The sequence below is a fragment of the Aphelocoma coerulescens genome, chromosome 18 (genome assembly GCF_041296385.1).
Source record: "Aphelocoma coerulescens isolate FSJ_1873_10779 chromosome 18, UR_Acoe_1.0, whole genome shotgun sequence".
Lineage (NCBI taxonomy): Eukaryota > Metazoa > Chordata > Aves > Passeriformes > Corvidae > Aphelocoma > Aphelocoma coerulescens.
The window spans coordinates 7,056,726-7,072,962 of record NC_091031.1 but is presented as its reverse complement, the minus strand read 5'-3'; the positions used below and the strand labels follow the sequence as shown (position 1 = coordinate 7,072,962).

General features: G+C 50.9%; 1 protein-coding gene across 1 annotated transcript; it reads right to left on the bottom strand.

The window, feature by feature from the left end:
- Nucleotides 1-6,723: 6,723 nt before the first annotated feature.
- On the bottom strand, nucleotides 6,724-13,131 carry OTOP2 (otopetrin 2). Its single transcript, XM_069032512.1, has 7 exons — nucleotides 13,041-13,131; nucleotides 11,614-12,042; nucleotides 11,028-11,164; nucleotides 10,359-10,417; nucleotides 9,573-9,706; nucleotides 8,236-9,125; nucleotides 6,724-7,672 (listed from the first exon to the last, which is right to left on the bottom strand). Exons 2-7 carry the CDS (start codon nucleotides 12,008-12,010, stop codon nucleotides 7,502-7,504), a joined length of 1,788 nt encoding a protein of 595 aa, XP_068888613.1. The 5' UTR covers nucleotides 12,011-12,042; nucleotides 13,041-13,131; the 3' UTR covers nucleotides 6,724-7,501.
- Nucleotides 13,132-16,237: the final 3,106 nt, after the last annotated feature.

Below are 16,237 nucleotides of genomic sequence, written 5' to 3'. Positions count from 1 at the left end.
TGTTGCCGTAAGGATTAGGTGGAAATGAAGAGCAAGCTCAGACCTGCTCTGAAATTCAGAGCTGTTTGATTTTCAGTTGATGGGTCCAACCTCTTCCTTTTGTTTTTGGGCTCTGAGAGTTGCAGGTTCCTTGAATTGTCACACAAATTGTGAGAGAGCTGGAGAGAATAAACAAAGGGTCTGTAAAGTTTGGAATAAGCTGCCCACCACCCAGGTGGGCTGAGACTGGGACACAATTAATACCTGTTTTTCTTTCTTTTTCTTCTTGTAGCACAAGGCTGTGAGGACGCTGACACAGAGGAGCTGGAGGGATTGGCCCAGGTAGATATTCAGAGCCTGGGAGTGCTTCCATCCAGCTTTTGGTAAAATTTTGGTAGGACTAGATTGCTCTTGAGAGTGAAATACTGCTCACATAAAGCAACCAGGCAAGATCAGCCTCTCTATAGATTTGGTACATGGAAAGATGCTTCCATTCCAGTGAGTGGCTCTGGCTGTAGTGAAGGGTGGCTGGAGTGAAAAAAAAGCCCTCTGAGATGTGCTTGGGGTGGGGGGGAACCTTAAACATTCTGTGATAGATAGTCTTGGGGAGAAATTGTTTGAGGAGGGATGGAAATTTAGTGTTTCCCTTTTCTTTTGCATGTGCACAGAGGTGCTCAGTCTGCCCTTGCCCCTGGGACTCTGAGGTGAGCTGATCCTCTGGGTTTTGTGGCTGGCGGCAGGGATTCAGCATTTCTCTCTGAGTTGGTGAGTTTAGAGGGTCCATCAGGAGAGGATGGACCTCTCCATGGAAGGAGAAGATTAATTTGTGTGTCCCAGGATGAGCCCCCAAGCCCTGAGTTCCTTGGCACTTCTCTTACTGGAGATTGATCCTAGAATCTTCCCCATTTGTCTCCAAAATGCTCCTAACTTAGTAGCAGAGGGGCAAACTCCCTCCCCTCTTCTAGGGCCATAATTCCTCTGCTCCAAAGTGGGCTTAGAGGCCATAAAATCAGCAGGAAGCCCATTCAGGCTGCACCAGGAGGTACCCAAGTGCCCAGCCAGGGTTGCACACAGAGGCACCCAAGCCTTTGACCCCATAGCTGTGCTGTGGGGACCACAGCCCTTACCTGTCTGCAGCTTCCTGCTGCCTGAGGAGCTGGCACAGCCTCGGATACGGCCGATCCTAAACCAGTGGTTGGAATGCCACCAGGATGCACGGGAGATTCTGACAGCCCAAGGTGCAGACAGGAGCCGTCAGGGCCGCTCCTCACTAAATGCAGCCTCTGCTCCCAGCCCATTGATTTATTTTCTTTCCACCTTGTTTACTTTGTGTCTGTTATTGCCATTACATTAATTACTCAGTGGGAAGCTCTCAGATCTGCCGTGGGCAGCCAATGGGGAGCCGCTCCTTTGTGCACCTGCTGGGTTGCCCCACGCCAATGGGCTCAGTGCAGGATGTGCCAACTGGTAAAACCACAAACGGTGGTGACTAATTTGTGCCATGGCTCAGGCAGGTGTAGAGCTAATCTCCTGGCACAGGCTTGTGCTGGGAGTGCTCACCCACACTGCCTTGGCCAAATCCACTTGAGTTCCCCACTCCCTTGTTTTTAGGTAGATCCTAAGATTTTTTTTTCTCACATGTATCACTTCTTTGTGCTTTTATCCAGGGCACAAATCTGACCCAAAAGGTAAAGCCTGCAGTCCACCCCTGCGCTGGTGCAGGAATGACACCAGTTTGATGCCTTTTTGGCAGAAAGGTGCTGTTTTGGGGGTGACAACTACAACCTACTAATGCTGACCTCAGAGCGAGACCCACATGTGCCAATGCCACAGGCTTGGCCATGTGGGGTCAGGGATGTTTTAGGTCCAAGCTGTGTTGTTCTTGATCCCTCTCCTTTTGCAGGGCAAACCGATTCTGCCTTGGGACTCTGTGGTGAGATGATGGCCCAGGTTTTGTGGCTGGTAGCAGGGATTCAGCATTTCTGAGTTGGTGAGTTTAGGGGGTCCATCAGGAGAGGATGGACCCCTTGGAACGAGAGGACTTACTTGCGTGTCCCAGGATGAACCCCCAGGCCCCAAGGTCCTTACAGCTGGCAAACATGTGAGCTGGGAGTTCAGAGCCATGAAATAATTCCCAAGAAGCTGATTAGGGGTAGGAGTGGGTGGGGGAGCAGAGGTTATCGTGTGTGGGGATGTGACGAAAGGGATGGAAAACAAGAGTGAAAGGGGCCCATTTCTGCTGGGTAAGAGCGCCGGGTGTGTGCTGGTGCAGCCATTGTTTGATGTCTGCCAGCAAAAGGGTCATGTTTAATGTCTGACCAACCCCTTGCACTGCTGTGGTGGAGCCCAGGTGCTCCAGTCTGGGCAGATGTTCAAGAATACCCATGGCTGGATTTGTTCTGCCTTCCCCCAAAGCATCAGCATCTCCAGCCTGTCTGGACAACCTGCTTGGATGTCCTTGCTCCTTGCTTTCATGTTTTGAGATCCCCTGAGTGCCATTGAGCTCTTTCAGGGGCCTCATTCTTTTCCAGACTCTGTTCCAGAGATCAGCAGGGAACTGGAATATTCCAAGAGCCATTTGGCGGCCTCTTTGTTGGCCAAAGCCAACTATTTCTGTGCAAGGCATTAAAAAACCTGCTGTTTTTCAGTGCTATGATCCTAAATTGGAGTGGCCATACAGAAGTGGGAAATGGAGGCCATGAGTCAGAATGTATCCTAAAGTTTGGCTGAAATTGGGGATTTCTCCTTCAAAGATGGATCTGAAATAAAATGTTGGTGCCTGCTGTGCTCCACTAGTTTTGTCATGGGATTGTGCATCTGTGTTGCAAAGATGAGGCATCCTTCCTAGTCTGACTTGCCCTGTCTTGGCTTTGGAGCTGAAATTGAACCCAGAGAAGTTGTAAAACTCTGGGAAATTGGTTAATCCTCCTTATTTGGTCCTTAATTTGAAGAAGAGCAGGTGTTTTACTGGCATGTATTGATACAAGTTTAACTAAGTCATTAAGTAAGCAAGCGTGCAGGAGAGGGGCGGGAAAGGAGAAGGTGAGTCCAACTCACTGGTTCCATCACAGAACTCATTGCCCTGGAGAAGCTGCCTTTACTCAGAGGTTGGGAGAAAGCTGGTAAATGTTAGGAGCCATGTTTGCCCCTCTGCTATCAGCAGACTGCTTATTAATGGTGCTATCTGTGCACTTAGCTGTAATAACAGCCAGGCCAGGCCCAGCAGCTCTGTAAACAGGGCCTGGGAGGAAGGAGGTCCGTGCCCAGCCGCTGTGTTTGTCCAAAGGCCACCTGAGGAATGCCGGGCTCCTCACATCTCCCCCACCGGCCCACGCCCTTCCTTTGGCACTGATAACCGAGGCGGTGACATCTCCTTGGGGCTGGGAGCGAGAGACTTCTGGGGTGACTGCAAAGAGCAGCTTCATCCAATGTGGGTGAGGGTGAGCTGTGCTGCACTGCCTAGCTGCCTCCCTCTTCCCCTCTGATGGGCTCTGGGGGTATGACCTGGCTCCACTTATGAGTGTGTCTCTATCTTCCCTGCTGCCTCTTGGCACCTTTTGACCTCCTGCCAGCACTGAGTTGCTCCTCGCTGCTAAGGACCACTGGGAAGTGCCTCTGCTGCCACCACCTCCTGACCTGGTTTCCAGCACACCACTGGAGCCGATCCTGCTCACAGGCACCTTGTGCTGCAATCCCATCCCTCATCCCCAGCCATGTGACCTTCTCAATCCATCCACTTTCCATCTGCTGCACGGACAGATAATAATTAACTTGGATTTCTCCCATCTCAGGCACACCTCAGAGCAAATCACCCAGATAAATGGTGGTTTGTTTTGGTTTTTTTTTTTCCCTAATAAAACAAATCTCGCCCTCAAATAACAGATGATTAAGAAGCAGAGGAGGGGACGCAAAACCCAGGTAGGGGTGGGGTGGTGCCTCAGGCCTGACCCTGGCTATGGTCTTCCCTGCTCTTTTCTGAGCAGTGATTTCTATCTCCTGCTCTTCATCTCTTTCTTCTCTTGCTGCTCTCCCTTGCTGGCTCTGGCACTGTGTCCCTCACGCCAAGGTCTGAACTGAGACCTTTTTAACACTCACACATTGTCCCAAGTCCTGGGACTGGAGCTCCTGAGCTCAACCAGTGCTGAGCTCTTAACCCTGCCATCCCCTGGGGAGTGATTTTTATTTGTGGGGATCCAAGTTCCAGCAAATCCCTGCAGCACAGCAGATGCTCAGATCCCTGGGAGGCCAAGGTGGATTTTATACCAAAGTGGGGAAAACTGGAAGCCCCTGGCAAGACATGGTGAGGCCCAGGGCAGCCCTTTGCTTTCCCATAGCTCTTCATTTGCAGTGACTGCCATTTAAACAGCCACCCCAGAGCACATCTCTGTCCTGGTCCCCCATCCCTGAATGGGGATGGGATCTCTGCTCTGTAAGGCTCTGGCAGGAGCAGTCAGCAGGATGCTGCTGATGGCCTCGGGGCCCAACCTCATCCTCTGCTCTGACACAGTCTCTCTGCTCACCCAGCTCCTGTGCCTCAGTTTCCCTCCTTCCAGGCATGGAAGATGGAGCTATCAGCAGTGCTTTTCTGCAGGGATCTGTCACAAAGACGTGTGTACAAAGGGCCAAGCATGATCCCTTCATGTAACTCAGGTACTCTGTGTTTGTGGTGTCCTCCCCTCCCACCAAATCCACCATCAGGAAGATGCATCCCACTCTTTAACCGGGCTGTGAGGAGCTGTGTCCCAGACCTGAGGGGGAAGGGGCACTGATGGAGCAGCCAGCAGCAGTCAGCTGCATCACCTGCCAGAGGGGAATCCCAGGGAAAGGCATGGATCTGTGCACTTAGGAGATGGCAGTGCCACTCCAGAGTGTGCCTGGGTTTGGGTGACACGCCTGGGAGACCGGATGTGCCAAGGAGTTGCCCAGGGACATTTGGATGATTCTCCATCAGCCTTGGAACACACCCCTTTGCACAGGAACTGACCATGAGCTGATACCTTCTAGTAGATGATTCTTGAGCCCACAAGAGGGTTTACAGTGGAGTTTTCTTAGGGTTTGGATTTTTAGGCTTCTTTTTTTCCCCTTTTTGGATTTGTGCTCCCTTTCCCTCTGGCAATACATATACCCTCCTCTATGGATATACCCCTTTCTTGGTATATAGCTGGGGTTCACTGGGGTTTGTGGCTGGAGGGCAGAAGAAGAATTCAGCCCTTGGTTGGAAGCCCCTGCCATTCCTGTGCTTGCAGCCTGGAGATACCTCAGGTTAGCCAGGGAGCGTCTGCCATCCCCAGAGCATTTTGGTTTATCCCAACAGGACTGTGGTTGGATGTTGTGGTTCCAACTGACCCACCACCCTGGAGTGGTTGATTTGGGATTATTGCCTGTATCAGTGCTGCTTGAGCTGTTGGGGGGTTCTCCTGACACCCACCCTGAGTTTATTTGGCCCCAGAAGTGCCCCTACAGTTGCTGTCCCGGAGAAAAGAGCAGTTCAAAATGTGCCCTGTTTGACCCAGTGCACCCATTCCTGGGAACCTCGGAGCAGGCACCAGCAAGAGCATGGAGGAGAAAACCTAGTGTGCCCCCTGGGAACAGACTGAGTGATTGAAAGTATTTTCTGCCCCTGCATGTGCTCAGCAGCTTGGGCTCAAACAATGTGTGGGGCTGTACGTAGGACTGACGTCTGTGCACTGTTTGCGTCTCTTTTCTGACTTAATTTCAACTGCAGGAGCCACAGAATAATGAGGCTTTTGTTTTAGGAAAGGTAAGGTTTCTAGAGAAAGATTTTATCTTTACCAGAGCAATGGTAAAAATAGATCCAGGCCTTTGCAGGGTCGGTGGGGCTGGGGAGGACTCCCAGGCTGGTGAGGGGAAGGAGTGACCCAACTGGAGATGCTGGATCAGTGCAGCCCTCTGAGGGCAGGGGAATCTGGGGTTTTCCCCATGTTCTACCCAGATCAGAGAAAGGCTGGCAGACAGGAACACTGGTGTCAGACCAGCCAGAGGCACTGGTCCCTGCTGGTTTGGTGATCTGGGCTTGGAGGGGAAGGTGGTTGGAAACACGTCAGCCTGGGCTGTGGGGTGGAAAATTGCATCACTCCATTTCAAGTACCATGATTTCCATTTATTATTTTTACTTTGGCAGATGCACACACGTCCGTAGGAGAAGGCTTGATGACTTCTGCCACCTCTGCAGTGTTTGTTATTGGAACAATAAACCCTTTATTGGAATGATTAAACCCTGATTTCTTCAGGAGGCAGACAGAGCTCAGCTGTGCCAGTTTGACATGCACCCTCCTGTCCTGGCAGCGAGGACTTTCTGAGGCTCTGCTTGGATGCTGGGTACAGCAGAGGGGCCCATTTCTACCTCCTGTAGCCCAGGACTCCTGCTCTGACAGCCCCCTCAATCATTCAGTGGTTCATGGAGAGCTGCAGGCACCCAGAAACCTGAGTCAGGGCCCCAGGGTTTGGGTGCAGGGCTGTGCTCTAAGCCTCAAAGCACACACAGGCTTGAGGGTGCAGCACCAGCATCCTTCAGGGCACTGCAGATCAAACTGGCCATGGCATTGCATTGATTTCTCTGTCATAGGGTCCCTTCAGGAGTTCAGTTACAGTGATAATCAATAAATAACTTTGCATACAAAAATGTTCATATATTTTTTTAAAAAATCATTATGTATTAAAAAAAAAAGAAAAAAAGAAAAAAAGAAAAAAAGAAAAATCTCTTTATTATCCCCCAGACTGTATTGCCCACTGCCCACATCATCTTTATGATTCTTGAGCCCTGATTCAGGAAAGCTGAGAAAAAAGTGTGCTGGAGCAATCCCATATCAGGGCTAGCCCAGGACCACGTGCACAGCTCTCCCTCCTTGGGAAGAGGAGGCTGCAGTGGTGCCTCCCTGGAGAGGAAGGCAGGGGCTGGCACAGGGAAGGGTGGAGAGGGCCCACACACACGGGCAATACAGAGAGGAAAGATTAAAACGGTTCCCAAAGCCTTTGGCGGTTACCAGTTTGTTTTTCACATCTCTGCAGGGGAGTGATTTCCGACTGGCCGTACCAGGAGATGAAGTGGTTTCCCTTTCTGTCCTTCCAGGCCTGTGTCAGCCCCTTGCACTCTCCAGCTCTCTGCGTGCAGGGAGGCTCCGACTGCCCAAGGGTGCCGAGGACCCTCTGCAGAGTCCATCGGTGGCACGGAGTGAACAGGCTTTACAAGGAAGGTGAGTCTCTGCATGAACCAAGGGTAATCACCATGATCCCGCCCTAGACACGTTCCTTTTTTTAATCTGTTCTCTTTTCAGCTTTAAGAACTTCAGACACACACAGGCACACCCACACATAAGTAGCAAAAATAAAATCTGAACTATGTTTGGATGATCTTCACTGACAGTTCATAAACGCCCCAACACTGCAAGGGGACATGATTCAGGCAGTGCTGGGGACCCCTGGGGACTTCTGGGCAGGCTCCCAGCCCAGGAAGAAGGTGGATTGCTTAAGGAGGATCTCATCTTCCTTGCAAGGGAGCTCTTTAGGACATGATGTAGACCTCCAGCAAACTGGCCACAGCGTGCATTCGGTAGAAGATCCCAAAGGGCAGGCAAATGTCCACAATGGCCGGCCACATGGAATCGCCATAGAAGTTCAGTTCTGTGTCATTGTCAAACTGGGGCCGGGCACCGAACGCTGGCATGATCCAGAGCTGTGGGAGGAAACGGGAGAACAGCACCACAGTGAGAAAGGTGTGTGGTACATCAGGGACCTGCAGGCACAGCTGCCCAGGAAAGGAGCAACCTCCCAGGCCGTGGGTTTTGAGAAGAGATGTGCTACCATTTCTCAAGAAAACCCAGACTTAACCCCAGATATTTGTCACTTTACATTCTTTCTTTGGGGGGTGAAGGGAATGGTTTAATGTAATTTATTGCTTTTAATAAGCTATCCTACACATCCACTAAAACACAATAAAAACACTGAAACTGATTCTTCTCTTGCCCCCACCTCTTGTGTCTGATATTCTGGTGATAAGTGACAGGTCTGTTGATGTAGCCTGAAATGTCTTAACTTCAGGGCAGTTGCTCTTTTCTTTTTAGGCAACAAGGGAATCACAACTCTGCATTTATAAATATAACTGATGCGCTTTCTGTACAGGGGAGGCACAGAAAGGACTGTTTTCCATAGGCCACACCCTTTCCTTCACAAACCCTTCTCCCTTGTGCTCGTACCCCTCTCCTTCCCCCACAAACTCTTCTCCCTGCATGTACTCACTATGATATTGCTCAGCAGCAGGAACATGGAGATCTCCCTCAAGAACTTCCTCCTCCAGTTCATTTTCTTGGGGGCGGTGAGGGACCTCACGAGGTCAGAAGCGTGCATGGCTTCCGTGCCAGATGCCGCACCGGCGGCCAAGGTGCTGCCCGTGTCGGGCACCCGCAGGGACACTGCGTTGATGTTGACAAAGGTGAGCCCATAGAGGTCCTTCTGGTGAGACTCATGCTTGTAGTCCTCCTTGGGGGGCTGCCGGTGGAGGCCCTCGATGATGAAGACGTTCTGGAAGGTGTGCTGGGCGATCATTAGGAGGGCGTAGGTGAGGTTGAGCGCGCTGATAGTGTCCCTTGGCGTGCTGGCCACGATGGCCACAATGGAGTAGTAGGAAATGGCATATTGCCCCAAGGCTGCCCCCATCAGCAGGGCCACGTCCAGGGTCCTGGTGGGGTTCTTGTGCCGGTCCATGTCCCTCTTGTCAAACCGGTAGACGACGGAGCCACCGATGCAGACAAGAGACATCAGGCTCAGACAAACAATGTTGAAGATGTAGTACATGGTGAGTGCCTGGCTCTTCTTGCTGGATTCAGTGCTGGAATTTACCTGCACCTCATACAGGATGAGGACTCCCAGACCACTCACGAGGATGATGAGGCCCAACATGATGCCTACAAAGAAGGTCCTTCGGAAGAGCCTGAACTTCAGACGCTGTATGTGGTGGGAGTGGTGGTCTATGAAGCGTCCAACATTCTTCCACATGACATAGACCATGGCAGAGGCAAAGAGACTGTACTCAATGTTAAAGGGGTACAGCCAAAAGTAGCCGTTCTTGAAGATCTGGCAGATTTGGCTGTTGCAATTGCATTCTTCAACTGAGCTGCTTCTCATTCCCACTGAAACAAGACAAAACCAGACAGATGCAGAGGTATTAAAACAAGGAGCCAACACTTCTCCCTGAAGAACGGGATGCTTGGGGTCAGTGAAAATCAAGACAAAGGATAAAAGAATACGTGACCACTTTGAAAACAAGCATGCTTCACCCTCAGCTTTCCAGTGCCCAGGCTCTTTCTTAAAAAGTTAACTGTCAGGTTAAATCTTTCTTTTTCCTTCCCTTCTTCATTCCCATCCCATTTGTACAGAGTCTTCCACCTCTCTGACTCCTCTCTGATAGAGGTCAAGAAATGAACATCCAGACTTGGCTTTTAACAAACCAGCCCTGCCAAAGGAACCTCCAGCTCTAAACAGACCTTCTGAAAAGGGATAAAACCTGACTTGCTAAACAGTTTCTACCTGATGGGATCCCCCCCTGGACCAGATAGTTTCACAAAGGGGAAGACTACCTTTCAGGAGCCACCTGAAGATTTCCTCTGTCATGTTTTTCTTCAGCTTTGAATGTGCCTTGTGGACAGACTCATCTGTCACTGCTGACATCCACACCGCCAGGTTTGTAGTCAGCGTTAGCATCAAGCCACACCTGCAGGAGGAGGAGAAGGTTTGTGACATTAAAGCAGTGGCTCGAGGCCATGTTTCTCCCATCTGTGGTTCAGGTGTGCTCAGAGGGACTGTGGCATCTGCCTGAAGTGGCGTGAGGATTCCAGTGGTCTAGGCCAGAAATCTTGATCCTTTCTTTGCTGCCCTCACTCTCTTCCTACTTTTTGTCCATGCTTATGAGAATTAGCAAGGCCTGATTCCCACCGTTGCTTTTGAAAGAGCTTCTCAATAGTGAATAAATTAGTAGATCTAAATTGGTCTCCAGGAGATCCAGTTTTGCAAAAGTGGACAAGATCATATTTTAGCCTGAGGCTTGCCCACTGCATAGCTATCTTCCCCAGGGAAGAAAAAATCAACTATGAATCATTATTTAATGATAATTATTTATTTAATACTATCTGCTTTGAGTAATGCTTGTATTCTTGAATTGAATCCCAACCCTGATAGATCCCAGGTCATTAACCACAGCTGCTCGAGCTGGGATCTAAGTTTAGCTGGAGACTGAGCAGGTTTAGTTTTGGACAGCATTAAGGGGTTATCCCCTGGTTACATCTTAGCTGTGTGAGAGAGTACAGAGGGCTTGTGGGGGCCCAGATCTGCTGGGCCAGCGGGATTCAAGGAGCAGCAGCGCTCACCTGGTAACGTTCAGGTGCACGTGGATGCAGTCTTTGGCAGAGACCCACAGGAAATATGTCTGCAGGGGAAAGAAAGAGAGTTGTTATTTCCAGCAAAACAAGAAAGCAAAGCACATCCTTCCAAAGGAGGGGTTTCCCTGCAGAGCAGAGAGCAAGCTGGAGCCTCTTTTGCTTGGGTCCATCTGGGCCCAGCCTCGTTCATAATGCTGGCCCTCTGCTGGATGTTCTTTGCTTCCACTGCCATTGCTCCGCCCATGGCCACTCCTTGTTCTGTCTAAGTTGTCCCTCTCTGACCTCTTCCCTCCTTGGCATTGTCCCAGAGGAGGGGGTCCTCTGTTTGGGATCTCAAACTGCAAGCCCCTGCCTTGACTGTCCTTCTCCTCCTTTGTTCTTCATGGAAAAGGAGGCCTGGCTGGCTGGGGGCTTCTCAGAGTTTGACAAAAATGTCATGGGATGCGAACAAGTTTAAATCAATGCCTTAGAGTGAGTTGAGTTGCCATAGATGGAAGCTGTCATGGTTGGAGGGAGAAGATGTGAGCTGGGTGGGGGCTGAGCTAAGCCCTTGCACTTGCTGTGGGGGCAGTTGAATTAAATCCAAGAGGTCAGAGCTCCTTCCACTGGTGCCTGTGTCTCTCTACCCCTCCCCAAGACAGAGCACAACCATCTCACCTGGACAACCACAAATATTGCCTGCACAATGGGGTAGATGATTTTGATTGCAGACAGGCAGCTGTAGAAGCTCGAGTAATATCCTATTTTGAACACATCCATGACAAGGCTGAAAATGGCAAATAGGATCAAGCCTCCTGTTGGGGAACAAAAATACTTGTGGTTGGACACATATGTGCATACATGAGCTAATGCAGATGGGTGAGAGGAAGAAGAGGAACTGTTGTCATGAAGAGGGTCTGCTTTTACTGCTGTTTTTCCTCTCCCAGTACCCAAATTATCTTGGCAACAACAAAATAATACAATAATTTTGGCTGGAAATGATTTTCAAACAGCCTGGTATGCTGGGGCTAACAGCTCTTGCAACGGCAGTGGGAGGGATCCTGGTGTAAGTTACCAAGAGCCTTTGTGGATACAGGGAGACCAGGCAGTGAACCCAGTGGAGGGACCAGGAGCAGGGCATGGTTCCATGCCCCAGTCCATCAGCAGGAAGAGGCTGTGCCCAGATCTTTGCTGCTTCCCTTGCAATAACTGATGCTCCCATGACCTGTCCATCCTGCATCTCCCCTCCAGCCCCAGCACCTACCTCTCAGCCAGATGGGCCCGGCGTGGGAGTCCTTGCTGAGGATGGCACCTGGGCACCGGGAGGTGCCGGCGAGGTAGAAGATGATCCAGATGATGACAATCAGCATCATGACAGTCAGCAGGAAGAAGACATCGTAGTCATGCACAGCGATCTTCTCGAAAGCCCCACTGCTCACCAGCGTGCAGGCCAGCAGGGCCAAGTGCACGGCCAGCAGGATGGAGAACATGCGGCCGCCCTTCTTCCACACTTCCTTGGAGGCAGGAGTGGAGGGGGCCTGGTGGCTGAAAGATGCTATCTGGCTCGAAGCCAGGCTGGCTTTGTCGTCCTTGTGTCCACAGCCCATGCTGGAGTGGGGGTGTCCGAGCTCGCCGTCCTTCCGCCCAGGCTCCTCAGTCATGGTTCAACCAAGGCTCTGCCTGAGGGTCTGTGCTGTTGGGAAGAGAGGCCCATGACTGAGAGGTGCATTTGGAACAGCCCAGGACTGGGCCAAAGCAGGACACGTGACAAAGAAGAGAGGATGTATCACAGGAACAGGGAAGGCTGAGACAGGGAGTGCAAGAAGAGGGATGAGCTCATTTTCGAACTTTCCTTTCCTGGTTCCCTGGAGGTTTTTTTGCTTAAGATGCTCTTGCTCGGGGAGATCCCAGGTCAGTTTAATGAACTGTGTCTAATTGGTCACACAGCATTTATGTGCTTATTGATGCAAGATTTGGAAAAGCACCAAAAAGCACTCACAGGATCAAATATCCTGGGGCAAACAGCCAGTGTGGTTTGAATTCTAAATGTTAAACACTAAACATTCTGAGAAATTGTTATACTTCCTTGCTGAAGAACAGCATAGCACAAGGTAAGAAACCCCCGGGAATCTTTGGACCATCCCATCATAGTTGGTAGCAGTTCCTGCAGGAAGGGTGTGAACTACCTGAGTTGTCATGTCCCCTAAAGCCCCCCTGCCTCTGCCAAGTTTGGGATTTCATTGATTCTCTGTGAAAAGCCTGAAACAAAGCAAATTAACCATCCAAACTGAAAGGAATGTGATGGATTTGTCTTTACAAACAAACTGTGGGTCTGCTGATAGGTGAAGATAGATACTGAGAGACGAAAGAAGCAATGGGAAGAACCATAAGTTCCATAGGAAAAGAAAAAGGGGGGTGTACATCAGAAGGCAGTCTGTATTAGGTGATTTGAGAAGTCTGTACCTCCTACGTACCTCAGCCAATGGGGAAAGACAGAGGGAAATGCGGCCAGGAAATGAGGATAAAAAGGGGACTGCGTCCTCTAACAATTTGAGAGACCCCAGGGGAACTGCCCCATGGCCTCTCCCTTTATTCAAATAAAGTAGCAGGGCTCCTCTGTCTCCTCTTTGGACATAAACCTCTGCTGTTTGTGGATTCATTTTCCTGACAAAACAAAGCCATTCCACCAACCTGTTTTGCTGCCTGGGATCCAAATCTCTGCTCCTGCCAGGCTGAGAAGTTTCCCTGTTGCTGCAGCTTGGTCAGTTGAGGAATTTATACCCGTTGGGACGCCTCTGTGATTTATACCATGACTGGAGCTGACAGCAGGGCTTTGTGGGCTTCTCAGAGAAACTCATGTGATCCATTTTGTGCAATAGCTGATTTTGGGGAAGCTGGAGAGAGATGAGGAGATAAGGGTTATTTGCCTAGCGAGAACAGGAGTTGACAACACTGCTAAGCATGGCACGGACCGCTTGGTCATAGGGTCATGGTCACCACAGAGCAAGACCACCCCATCAAATCCATCTCCTTACATGCATGAGGTGTCTTCCCTTGAGAGGAGATGGTTTAGGTGATGAACTTATCTTTGGCAACGATTTTGTGCTTGGCTTTCTGCTCACTGGAGAACGATAAACATTGTGCCCCACCCCGTGCTATTCAAATCAGTCCACTCCATGCCTCGGAGGTTCTTGAGGAAAAGGAAGAAATTTGCATTTGTACCTGTTCAGTGCCAAGGGTAACTCAATCCTGTCCCACCCATGATGTCACCAACAAGGAAGGTTTAGCACTAGAGAAGGGCAGGATTTAGAGACCGGGATTTGTGTTCTCTTTGCTGACGCACTGCCTTTAACTTTTCAGGGTGGGATTACTGTTCTCTGGACCTCAGGACCTTAACTCCTCTCCTTCCAAGGAGTAACCATGTCACAAACCACAGGGCAGATATGATTCAAACATTTGTCTGGTAAGAGGACAGTTTCTGCTCAAGGTCCCTTTCACCCAGCTGTATGTTTCGTGGGGGAGCTACAGGGGTCCCACGGCAGCTCTGGGTGGATGGGGACAAGTTTTAGTCCTTGAAATGCCTCTTTTGGAGATGTCTCTCCTGCTTTCCCCTTCAGGGCAAGCACGGAGCTGGGGCCATTTGCTGTGTGTTTTCTCAGTACTGTTCCTGCCGGCTCACCGTGTCCCTCTTGCAGCACTGAATTGTGTGGGATGGGGAAGGAGAGCTCAGGATCCGCTGTAGAGCCCAGGGAGAGCTCCGTGCGTCCCTCCCGTGCTGCCACCAGCAGCACCGGCTCTGCCCTGCCTGGCCTCTGCTGATCCATGGGGATTCCTGCTGGCCTAAGTAGTTGTTCTCCTCTCAGCCTGCGGCCTTTCCCGGGGAAGCCCAGGCCTCTCTGAAGTAAACCCGAGTTGATAATCATGCTTTGCAGAGGCCAGAGGTTCAGAGGCCCCTCGGGCTAAACGCACTGGTTTATCCTCCCTCTTTCGTCCTCAGCAGCCAGCAACAGAGGAAAGAGTGTTTACTGCCTCGGGCAATGCTCCCAGTCCCCCTGGCAGCCACCGTACGGCGCAACAAACTTAATTAGTAACAATACAAGAATCATTAAATAACGCCGGTAATGAATTGCAGGCGTTACTGTGCTGCTTTTCACCTGCAAGGATCCCAGCAACAAATACCTCCGTGGCTACTACAGCCCATCAGGACTTGCCCAGGGAGGCTGAGCTGGTGCAAACCAAGCTGCTGAGGCGAGCAAACCCCACAGGGAGCAGACCCTGGCTCTGATGCACTTCCAGGTGTCCCCAGGCAGCCGGGAGGGTGACACCGTGTCAGTCACCCGGGGGTTAATCACTGCATCTTGGCATGGGTGCACCTGGCACTGCTTTAGGGCCACCCTCCTCCTGTCTTGGGGCATTTTTTTTCCTTACAAAAATAAGCTGCCTTTCTCACTGTTTAAGTTCCTCTCTGCTCATTGCTTTTCAAGACTTCCTGATGCTGTCTTACAGTCTTTCCCCATTTTTTCCACTCTCCTCCCATTTCTCAACCATCTGATGGCTCTGCCTTCACCCTCTACAAACCCTGTGCCTGTCCCAGGGCCATGGTGACACACACAGGATCCGGCCCTGGAGATCTGGATCCATTCCCAGAGTCAGGACATGACAGGTAAAATGAACAAGAGAGTAGCAGGAAATTCCTCCTCCACGTCAGCATGTCCCAGGGGATACAATCCACCGATTCACCCTTGGGTGTAATGGATTGGGACAGCTTCGTGCTTCGGTCAACATCCAGGCTTGGCTCCCTCTTTTCCGACAGCAGAGGGTGCCCGGGACCCGGGAATGCTGTGCTGGAGACATCGCCTGGGGCCGTGCAGCTCCCCGAGGGTCTCAGCCAGCCGGGAATTCTGTGTCAGCATAAAAGACACCAGAGGCCGAACGCTGCACCCCCTGCACTTCGCAGTGAAGTACCGAGTTACACACAGAGTTTGGGTTGTTTTTTTAGTCTCCAGAGAGGGAAAAGAGGTGAGGAAGGGAATTTTTCCAGCCTTTATGAGTTTCCTTGGTTTATCAGATTCCTGTTGCGCAGTTTGTTGTGCAATTCCTTGGAAAGCAGAATTCTGTGGGTATAGGCAGGGTAGATGGGGGACAGGGATGGTGACTGGGTCTGCTGTTGTCTTCCTAGTGATACTAGGGAGATTATAAATATAAATATAAATATAAATATAAATATAAATATAAATATAAATATAAATATAAATATAAATGTATCGCTCTCTCTCTCTCTTTTTTTTCCAATGGGAAAAGCTGAGCTGTGAACAGCCCTGGTATTACTTTGGAATCAGTCACCAAACTGCTCTCAGCCAGCTCTGCACAGAGCAGGATTATCTATCACAGGGCTCTGAGTGGAGGCCGTGGGGGCTCGTGCTCCACTGACCCACTCTTCCTCCTCTGGCTACTGCTGCCCCTTCCTTGAGATGGGGTAGCTATGGAATAGAGGTATATTGGGCAGGACACAGCCCAGGAGAGCCTTTCTGACAGCCTGCTGTGCTTTGGGGACACGTAAACCCGGCGAATTGTCACTGTGTGACCCCGTGCTGAGCCCGACAGAGCGATGCTGCTTAATTGGAGCTTTTAATGTGCCGTGGAGCTGGTGCGTGTTACAAGGAGCCGGGGCCGGAGGATGCTTAGGACCCAGGGGAAGCGCTGTGGAGCCTGGCTGGCTGGGCTTGGAACAACTCCTGCCTCCCCGGCCAGGACTTCTCAGGTGTCCTGGTACGCGGAGCTGTGCGAGGCGAGCGGGGCCCTCCTGGCAGCTGCCCCTGCCCCACGTCCGTGCCCATGCTCTGAACCCCCTGAGCACCCATGTGCTGGCCCGGGGACCCCTTCACACC